This window comes from Lactuca sativa, chromosome 1, assembly GCF_002870075.4.
Source record: "Lactuca sativa cultivar Salinas chromosome 1, Lsat_Salinas_v11, whole genome shotgun sequence".
Taxonomy (NCBI): domain Eukaryota; kingdom Viridiplantae; phylum Streptophyta; class Magnoliopsida; order Asterales; family Asteraceae; genus Lactuca; species Lactuca sativa.
In genome coordinates, this window is record NC_056623.2 from 200,023,057 (window position 1) to 200,034,398 (window position 11,342).

The window sequence follows — 11,342 nt, forward strand, 5'->3', positions numbered from 1 at the left end:
GTCAGAATGATCATCTAGGCTGTATTACTTCAGTAATAGAGAACAAAGTAACAGTCTTTAACAAATATGGATCTTTCAATCAAACTTCACAAAATAAATTAAATAAGAATAGATAATCCAGATAGCAATTAATCCATAATCTCAAAGTTCCATCTAGTTATAAATGCAAAGCAAAGGGTTTTAACACCAAAATCAGAAAGTAAACACATATGGAATCACATTAGAATGCTAATCATGATCATAACAAGAAAGCAAATGATTTCAGGCATGAAACTGCTCTCTAATCCTTCAAATTATATCTCTTTAGGTTAGCCAAAAATCATAATATATAGGTTTTTCAGTTGACTAAGTACACTGGGTGTACATGGACTTACATTGGGTGTCAGGTGATAGATGTGCGTTTGAACACTTAGCCACCTTGCCCAATACACTGGGCGTACTCCCATTATGTTGGGCGTAATGGGCTTCATTAAGCCATTTCTTCATTTTTGCAATTCAACCCCAATTTCCGGCATTTTCACTTCCTTTCCACTCTAGCAATAATTTATACATGGAAAATCTAAATTAAATTGTTATAATTACCTTTTATTTCTATATAGCATAAAAACATAGTATAAAATAATAAGAAAACTCCATAAATATATGTATAAAATAAACATTATTAAACTACCCCACACTAGTCCTTTGCTTTCCCCAAAGAAAAACTGATTTAATTATCATATTATCACATCAAAACCATAGCCACCAATATCGCAAAAGAAAATCCATTTTAATCCCATCCATTGCATCAAGACCGCAATGCATATATTTGTATCTAAATTTCCTAAGAACTTCCCCAATCCTAAATACTTACGATCCTCATAAACACTTCCCAGTCAATTTGAACAACATTCATTTTTGGCATCCTTACCCCTATGCCCTTTTATTTACCCCTTTTCGTCTAAAAAGTTATTGTCAAATTCCAAGCGAGTCAACAAAAATGAAAAATAATATATAATATAATTATCCTAAAAAATATAACTACAATTTTTATTATTTCAACATTATCTTTTTTGGAACTTTTTCTCTTTTACACATTTATTTTTTAATTTTTATTTTTCGATTTCTTTAATCTTTTCTCAATATTTCAACTTCCCATAACTACATGTAAGAAAATAAAGAACTATAACTTAAAATCAGGTGTAACTTTATTAATACGTAAGTTCGTGACTTTCTAAAAGATTAATTGGAGTACTTGGAATGCCTTGGTCACTAATGGAGCCCATGACTTTCAATGAAACTCGTGTAGCGACATTCTTCCTGTTCTAATCTACATTAATCAACTGCAAGCGGACATATATAAAATATCCCGTGGGGAATAATGGCCAAGTCCCAAAGGGCTAAGCGACCTCTACCCAAAAATTACAAAAATGGCCCTTGGGACTAAATTTCAAACCAAGCACAAATCAAGGGTCAAATTTGAAAATACATGGAAATCAAGAGGTTACATCACGGGTCTAGGTGCAGGTTTGATGCAGCGGGGTCATGTGATTGCTTACACTTCGTGGCGGTTGAAGCCTCATGAGGCAAACTACCTTGCACATGATTTGAAGTTGAGGGTTGTGGTTTTTGCTCTTAAGATTTGGAGACATTACCTCTATGGGGTTCGTTTTACTATTTACACTGATCACAAAAGTATAAGGTATCCGATGGATCAGCCAAATCTAAACATGAGGTAGCATAGATAGTTGGATGTGATGAAGGATTATGATTGTGAGATCCTTATTCACCCTGGGAAGGCCAATGTGGTGGCCAATGATCTCAGCCACAAGGGGGTACCGCCCTGATCAGGGATGTATATTTGATGATGACTGTGGTTACCCCACTCTTAGAGTGGATTCGAGAGGCTCAGGTTAAGACTATGAAGGAACACCAAAAGAGTGACTGCATAGTGGGGCAGGTGGCTTCCTTTCATTATGATAGATCGGGATTATTGACCCTTCATCGAAGGGTGTGGGTAGACTAAAAAAAGACTCAACTTTTTTAGTAGGCAAAAGTTTACAATTGAGGTATTTTATTAGTTGTAAATAAAGTCAAGAATGACGAAAATCAAGGTCTTTTAGGTTCTTTCTTTATTTTTATTAAATCATTAAGTTTCATTTATATGACCTAGCAGATTCTAAAGATATAAATTTGAGAGGAGAAATAAGAGTTCCAAACCAAAAAATTTTGGTTTGACAAATCTTGTATGGAATCAAAATTTTATTATTTCGAGTAATTTTTTATCCAATTTAACGGATCTTTTACATATCTATATTTCTTTTTTATGAAGAGAATATTATTTATAGAAAAAATAGATAATGAATAAGAAATAATAATTTGTTTTGAATAATAGATGTCTTTCACATCCAACTATAACAATGATTTTCAAATGGCAGTTCCAAAAAAAACGTACTTCTATATCAAAAAAGTGTATTCGTAAAAATATTTGGAAAAGGAAAGGATATTGGGCGGCGTTAAAAGCTATTGGGGTGGAGCAAATCAGGTTTTGATGGAGGAAGTGTACAAGTTGAGGTTCTATATTCATCTCGAAACGACAAATATGTATACAGATCTTAGGCTTGACTATTGGTGGCCATGCATGAAGTGGGATGTGGCTTGTTATGTGGAGAGGTGCTTGACTTGCAGGAAAGTCAAGGCCGAGAATCAGCGACCTCACGGAAAAATGGGAAGATATTACGATGGATTTTTTCATGAAGTTACCTCGGACGACGCGCAGAGTGGATTCGATATGGGTCATTACGAATCGATTGACCAAGAGCACACACTTTATCCCAATCCAGGAGAGTATTTCCGCTGAAAAGTTGGCTGCCATATACATTCGGGATGTTGTGGCACAACATGGGGTGCCGGTTTCTGCGATTTATGATAGGGATGTCCAGTTTACTTCTAGGTTCTGGAAGAGATTCCACAAGGATTTGGGTACTTGTCTACATTTTAGTACGACTATTCACCCGCAAAATGATGGTCTGAGTGAGAGGACTATCCAGACACTAGAGGATGTGTTGCGGGATTGTGTACTGGATTTTGGCGGGAGTTGGGATACGTATCTTCCTTTGGCGGAGTTTTCGTATAACAACAGTTATCACGCCGGAATTGATCAACCTCTTTTTGAGATGCTCTATAGGAGGAAGTGTAGTACACTGATATGTTGGGGTGGGATTGGTCAGCGAGTCATGGGTAGTACAGTGGTGGTACTTCATACGACAAAGTTGATTCAGTAGGTTCATGACAAACTTCAAAAAGCATAGAGCCGACAGAAGAGTTACGCAGTTAGACACCAGTCGGAATTAGAATTTCAGGTTAAGGACATGGTGCTCCTGAAGGTGTCACCTGATTAAGGAAGTGGGGTAAGCTTGGCCTCAAATATATTGTTCATTTCAGGGTGTTGGCCCAGGTGGACTGGGTTGTGTATCGCTTGGATCTACCAAAGGAGCTCAGCCAGATCTATAGCACTTTCCATATCTCTCAGCTGCAAAAATGCTTGTGTTGAGTATTAAAGCTGCGACATTGGGCTTAATGTTTTGTTTATTTTGTATATCCGGTTTGGGCTTATCCAAATATGATTATTTTATTAGGGTTTAGTATTTAAGGTGCATGCATGCATCCTTAGAAAACAACACTTTTGATAATTATTCTCATTAATTGTACTGAAACCCTAGCTCGCCTCTGCAGTGGAAGTTCTTGACCGAGCTCTGCTGAGGCGTGAATACTTTGAATCATTAAGCAATATTTGATTCCATCTTACGTTATTTTGTTTGCTTGTTTGTTTGCTAATTCATTTTGTTGATTAACCTGTTGAAGATCTAATCAATCTAAGAGTTTCTAAACTCATCAATTGGTATCAGAGGAGGAGACTGTGTAATTCATACACATCTCTTCTGTTTAAGAAGATCTTAGGGTTTTTCCGATTTGATTGATTTTGTTAGAGCCTTCATTCTCTATTGATGTAGTTCTTTAAATCAATCTTACCCTAACGTTAGTTACAATTCTGATCTTAGACAGGTTTTTAATCAAACATTGTCATGTCCATGGATGATTCCCAGTCAAACCCAATCAATATCTCAAACAGCATTGGATCGACGGAGAGAATTCCTATACTGTACACTCAAGATTATGAGGTATGGACGCATCACTTTGAAGACTACGTGATTGGATTAGAAGATAATGGACACTTGATTTGGGAGGTGATAATAGTTGGTCCATTCGCTCACTCAAGCACTTCAAGAATTGTCAAAACTCAGAAGGATTATAATCAACTCGTTAATGACATGAAAGACATTCCTCAAGATGAGAAAGAGAAGTTTCAGTGCAACATCAAAGCTTTAAGGATGATTAGGTTTGCTTTACAATCGGATACGTTTCAATTAGTAAGTTCATGCACAACAGCAAAGGAGATATGGGATAGGTTGAAGGAACTATATTCTATAGATGAAGATCTTGAGCATTCCATCCAAACGTTCTTGCTCTCAGAATTTGGTGACTTCATGCAGAAGCCTGAAGAGAAGCTCATTCAAGCGTTTGATCGCTTTAATCATCTCCTCAGTAAGATGATAAAGCATGGGATAGAAAGGAAAGTAATTGAACAAAAGGTCACATTTATGAACGGCCTTAGAACCGAATGGATGGCTGTGCTGTCTACTGTGAAGGCACACAAACAATTCAAGGCTTATTCTCTTACAAAGCTAGTGGGAATACTAAAGTCACATGAGAGTGCAGTGACTAAAGAAATGAATGTGGTTTCTAGCATGGGTTCTTTAGCTCTAATATCCAAGGGAAAGAATGCTACTGAAGAAGAAGATTGGGATCTTACTGAGTATGATCTAACAAGTGAAGATTTTGCTTTAATGGTGTCTAATCCCAAGAAGTTCATCAAAAGAAGATTCCCAGCCAATAAGAACCGAAATTGGCAAGGAAGCTACAGCGCCGAGAAGGTAAAGGAGGAACCGAAAGGTGTCTCTCCGACCAAAGAACCAAAGCAAGAAGCTAAAATTGGTGGTGACTTAGGTTTTAATTGTCACTACTGTGGAGGCAAAAACCATTTTGCCAAAGATTGTATGTTGAGAAAGCAGTCTGAAAAGAATGAAGAAGATGACGAGGAAGCAAAACTCGTACGACGTTTGGAGGAAATCAGGAAGAAGAAATCTGGAACTACTAACACTATGAATGCTCTAATTGTGCAGGGAAATACTGTTGATGATGAATTTGGCGGTGTTGAAGTTTGGTCAACCGATTCTAAAGATGAAAAAGTGAGAACGCCCACTCATGGCAGGGCTTTGTTGGTAAAAAAAGAGAATGTTGCTGCAAAGTGTCTGATTGTGACCTCTAAGGTATCACAAATGAGAGGATATACTACCGATGGGGAACTAAATGAAGCGAAAGAGAGAGAAGACAGGTGTTTTGTAGCGAAACCTGTCAATGTGCAGATCAACGAATGTGATGAGTTGATCAAGAAGGTACAATCTATTCTTGTTTCGGTAAAAATCCCCATCACAAACTATGAAAAGGAACTAAACGGATTAAAATCAAAATTTTCTAGTATAAGTGGTAGTCTATCTCAAACTCGCGTCACAAACTCTAACCTAACTGATCAAATCAGCAGGATATCATCGAAGAGTGAGGAAAGGCGTATGTGGATAGAGCAAAAGGAGAAGGACTTAATTAGGTCTAGTGATGAAACAATTTATTTTCAAAGAGATAATTTGAAGCTTTTGAAACAACGGAATGTTTTTTGTTTAATTGTTAAAAGACTATATTCCAACATTACTAAACTGAATCTTAATTTTGATATAGGAAATAAGTTACATCGCATGATGTTACTTTTTCTGACGATATCTCTCCCTCTTACAAAATTGGTCTGGACAAGATAGAGTCCTTCATAAAGTAAAAAGACCATAAGGACATGCTTAAAAATTTGTTGGATGAAAATGAAAAATTAAAAATCAAAACCGAAACTGTGCAGAAATTTGACTCTTTGAATGCCAAGTTGAGCTCAGAAAACAAAATTGATATTGAAAACTCTTCTGAATTCAATGAGGATGATGATATGAGTGAAATATATGTAGAAGATGAGGTGGATTGTTCTGAATTTGTCAAGAGCAAACTCGAAACCAATAAAAATCTTATTTCTGAAAATTCTGTTGAGTTCGCTCGCTCATTAAAAGACAAGACTAAAGCCCTCAAGACAAAAGTTGTAGTATATCAAAAAGTCCAAACAACTCCAAATCAAGTTTATACAGTCAAAGGAGTCACTCCACATCAGACAGCCGAACTCACAGCATTAATAGAAGAATATAATGTATATGGCTACGATGAGTTTTTCTGGTCGGCACCGATTGATAATGTTGATGAAACAAAAGGTTTATCTCAGAAAACATCATGGAGAGTGAAGGGCAGGTATGTGGCAGAACCACTTAATGAACCTGAGCGATTCGGTGTTCCAAGCACAAGTGGTGCCAAAATATCTTCAGGCGAACCGGTCATGAAATCAAGCGAAACAGATTCACTAAAGAGGGAAACTCCTACTAAGAAACCAAGGAAAAGGGCTAACATCCACAAAAATCCAAACACAAGTGTCAGAAAGAAAGCATCAACGGAATTTAAGATACAAGAAGAATCTGACAGAAAGGAAACAGTTTTGGCGATCTCAAAATCCTAATTACGTTTGCTATGATAAGTCCTTTAAGTCAAAGGAAGAAGCAAAGGCAAACCCAGCGTCTCAACACTATCATGACAACCGAAAAAGAAATTTTGGTCCTCAAACTCAAGACAACAGAAAACAGTGGTTCGGTTCTCAGAACCAAGACAGCCGAAAGAACAATTTCGGTCTTCAAAATCAAGATAACAAAAAATAGAGCTTCGGTCCACAGAAGCATAGTAACCAGAAAAGAAGGTTGAGTCATCAGGAAGTCAACAACCGAAAAAGGAGTTCCGGTCCTCAAAAGGAGGGTTTCGGTCCTAAATCAACCGTTGAGAGAAACCGAAGGGAAGGTAGTTTCAGGTCTCGACCATGTAAGGGCAATGATCAAAAGTCTAATTCTACTCCCAGGTTTCATCCTTCTCACTCTCACTCACAGAATGATCGAAAATGTAAAGGAAAACTCTTTCCAGAAGCCGAAAAGAAGACGACGTATGAGTCCAAAGTGGAGAACGGAAAGGCTGCTAGCGTCGAATTAAAAACTGACCCTGAAATTCTCAAAACCAATAAAATCAAAGTATTTACCATAAAAATAAAGATGAAACAACACTAATAAAAAGAACCATTTTGGTCGATGTTTCTCTTACTATTCCGTTTTATGTAAAAGACTCACGAGGACCCAAGAAACTTTGTGTTCCTAAATTTGCTTAATTTTTGCAGGTTATGCGTGACGAGCAGTTCGATGATGAATGGTATATAGACAGTGGCTGCTTGTGTCACATGATAGGAAGAAAGGAAGAACTGAGGGAATTTCAGTCCCTTCAAGATGGTGGAAGTGTCAAGTATGGAAATAATTCCTTTGGCGCAATCAAAGGATATGGTATGATTACCAATGGTGATTTCTCAATTCGAAAAGTTGCGTACGATGAGGGTCTTCAACATAACCTCGTCAATGTTTCACAACTGGTAGTCGGCACAAGGTTAAAGGTTTCATTGGATGACGATGACTCATAAATCATTGAAAAGAAAATGAACAATATTCTACTGAAGTCAAAGCAAAAAGGAGAGATGTACCCTCTCAATCTCAATCCCATAAGGGGAAAACCAACAGTTTGCTTGCTAACAAAATCTAATTCAGACGAAAGCTGGCTTTGGCACCGAAGGCTCTCCCATCTCAATTTCAAAGACATCAACAAGCTTGTACTTGGGGATCATGTTTGCGGTCTTCCTGTTCTGAAGTTTGACAAAGAACACTTGTGTGTAGCTTGTGAAATGGGAAAACAGAGTCAAAAGAGTCATCCTTCACGAGTCAATACTAAAGTTATTGAACCACTAGAATTACTTCATGTTCATCTATGTGGTCCTTCTTCAATCGAAAGCATTGGTGGTAGCAGGTACTCACTTGTTATAGTTGATGACTTCTCTCAATTTACTTGGGTGTTCTTTTTGAGGCAGAAATCGGAGGCCACTCCCAAGCTTAGACTATTTATCAAACAGGTAGAAGTTCAACTACGAAAGGTGGTTAGAAATGTCAGAAGCGATAATGGGTTGGACTTCAAGAATATAGCTCTTGAAGATTTTCTAGCAGAAAAGGGAACTACTCACAACTTCTCTGCTCCATATACTCCGCAACAGATTGGGATTGTCGAAAGGCGAAATCGCTCTTTATGTGAAGCAGCCCGATCCATGCTTAGCTTCACTTCTCTACCTCTATATTTCTCGGCGGATGCTATTGCTTCTGCATGTTTCACGCAGAACAGATCTTATCTTAATAAGCATTTTTCTGTCACCCCATATGAGATCTTAAACAACTGAAAGCCCAACGTAAAGTTCTTTCATGTGTTCGGTTCAAGATGCTTTATCTTCAATTCAAAGGAGAACCGAAACAACTTTGATGTTAAAGCGGATGAAGGGATTTTCCTGGGTTATTCTTTAACCTCTAAAGCGTATAGAGTTCTTAACAAGCGTTCAAAGAAAATTGAAGAGACTTACTATGTCACCTTCGATGATAACTACGTCGAGAAACTATCAACAACCGAAGGTTATGTGGAGGAAATATTTCCAACAACTGGTCAAGTTGTGACACCTATATCAAATCTCTTCGAGCAATACATGTTGCTATTCGATTTACCAGAAAAGGCTATTCACTCTAAATTCCAAGCTGCAGACAGCAGGGTGGACAGCCTGAAGAAGATAATTGATGAGGCACCAAAGACTATGACAGATGATCAACCAACAGTAACCGAACAGCCTGAGTCATGCGAAACTCCAAAAATTAGTTCTTATGTTCAAGGGGAGGGTTTGTCTTCTCCAAATATCCAAGATTCACCATTCCAGGGGGAGAGTCCATCTGAAAGTCTAGTCCAAAAGGAGAATTATGAGCCTGTAGCTGGAGAAGAATCATCATCCGAGGGGGAGAATGTGAATCTAAACGATGATGACAATCAATCAGAACCCAAAGAAGAAGTAAATGCTGAACTAGATCCCTCTTATGATCCTGATTAACCACCACTCATCAAATGGACTAAAGACCATCCTCAAAAACAAATTATTGGTGAACCATCAGAAAAGGTTCTTACACGTTCTCAACTGAAAGCGAAACAAACTGCACTACTCTCTAAAGTGGAATTTTTCATGTTTAATTCGTTCGTCTCCAAGGTTGAACCGAAGACGATTCACAATGCACTCGATCATTTTGATTGGGTACAGGCCATGCAGGACGAACTCAACGAATTCAAGCTAAAAAAAGTGTGGAGATTAATTCCAACACCAAAGGATGCTTCGGTGGTTGGACTAAAATGGGTTTTTAGAAGCAAGGTGGACAAGAAACGGAATGTAATTTGCAATAAAGTGAGACTTGTAGTGAAGGGTTACTGTCATGAAGAAGGTATAGATTATGAGGAGACCTTCTCTCCTGTAGCAAGGTTGGAATCTGTAAGAATCTTTCTGGTATACGCTGCTCATAAAAACTTCAAAGTTTTTCAAATGGATGTAAAATGCGCCTTCTTGAATGGAGAACTAGAAGAAACGGCGTATGTTGAGCAACCACCTGCGTTTGTGAACGAGAAATATCCTGATCATTGCAATGTTCTCGATAAAGCAGTATATGGTCTGAAGCAAGCACCGAGAGCCTGGTATGAAACTCTAACTCGCTTTCTCAAAATGTCGAAATTTATGCAAGTTCGGTTGACCCAACCTCTTTCGCAAGAAAGAAGGCGAACATTTAATGATAGTTCAAATTTATGTCGATGACATCATCTTCAGCTCCACAAATCCTAGTCTAACGGCTGAATTCAGGACATTGATGGAGACTAAATTTGAAATGAGCGCAATGGGTTCAATTAACTTTTTCCTTGGACTAAATATTAGACAGGGACCAAAAGGCATATTTATTAACCAGGAGGCTTATACTAAGACCCTGTTGGCAAAGTTTGGTATGATGGGAGACTCTAAGGGGAAAGTTCCCACGGCGTTTGGCACAAAGCTTACACCTTCTCTGGATAAACCAGTTGTCGATATGACCCTCTATCGTCAAATGATAGGGTGTTTTATGTATCTAACGGCTAGTAGACCAGATATTATGTTCTCTGTGTGTTATTGTGCCAGGTTTCAAGCTAATCCAAGAGAACCTCATATGATTGCTGTGAAGAATATTTTCCGATATCTGAAGCGAACCTCGTCTCTCGGTCTCTGGTATCCAGCAAAATCCGGATTCTTCGTTCAAGCCTTTTCTGATTCAAACCTTGGTGGATGTGGTCTGGACCGAAAGAGCACAACTGGTGGATGCCAATTTCTTGATGGCAAACTTGTAAGTTGGCAGTCAAAGAAGCAAACCTGTGTGTCTCTCTCCACAACCGAAGCTGAGTACATCGCAGCAGCCTCTTGTATGTCACAAGTCATTTGGATTCAAAGCCAGCTCAGAGATTATGGACTGAATCTGAAGAAAATTCCTCTTTACTGTGACTTAGAAAGTGCGATAAGAATATGTCACAATCCAGTGCAACACTCCAAGACCAAACATATTGCATTGAGATACCATTTCATCAAACACCATGTTGAAGATGGTAATGTGGAAGTTCATTTCGTTCGGTCCTCTGATCAACTGGCTGATATTTTCACTAAGGCCTTACCAGAAGCAAGTTTTAACAGAATATTACAAGGTTTGGGAATGATGGAAGCCGAGTCGGTACCGAAACCCCTTTATCTCTCTAAAAGGGGTCTATTTCGGGTCCATAATTTTTGGGAACCGAAATGAACCGAACGCTCGGTCTATTTCGGCTCCGAAATTTTAGGGAACCGAAATGAACCAACAGCTCGGTCTATTTCGCTTCATCTTCCCAAGGTTAGGTTTTGGTTGTGAATCTTGTATATTTTGTTCAGTATCTATACTCATCTTTCCTTGGTCTTTCTCATTATCTGCAATCTTTTATTTTCTGTTTTTATTCTTTTTTAGATATTTTAAAAATACAAAAATATATTTTATTTTCTGTTTTTATTCCTTTTTAGAATGTTCAAAAATACAAAAATATATTTTCTTCTTTTATTCTCGTATGGTTTCTTTTCTTTCTTTAGTCTCAAGATCACCGAGACCACATGCAGTCAAGCAAGGGTAGGTACAAATTCTATTATCCATGAACTAATTAGGTGTCCCTAGAATCATGTTGTT

General features: G+C 37.9%; 1 protein-coding gene across 1 annotated transcript; it reads left to right on the top strand.

Annotated features, from left to right (window-relative positions):
• Window positions 1-4,664: 4,664 nt before the first annotated feature.
• On the top strand, window positions 4,665-7,690 carry LOC128128385 (uncharacterized). The gene is made up of 3 exons (XM_052767200.1): window positions 4,665-5,369; window positions 6,137-6,611; window positions 7,464-7,690. The coding sequence occupies exons 1-3, from the start codon at window positions 4,665-4,667 to the stop codon at window positions 7,688-7,690; spliced, it is 1,407 nt and encodes a 468-aa protein (XP_052623160.1).
• The last annotated feature ends 3,652 nt before the right edge of the window (window positions 7,691-11,342 follow it).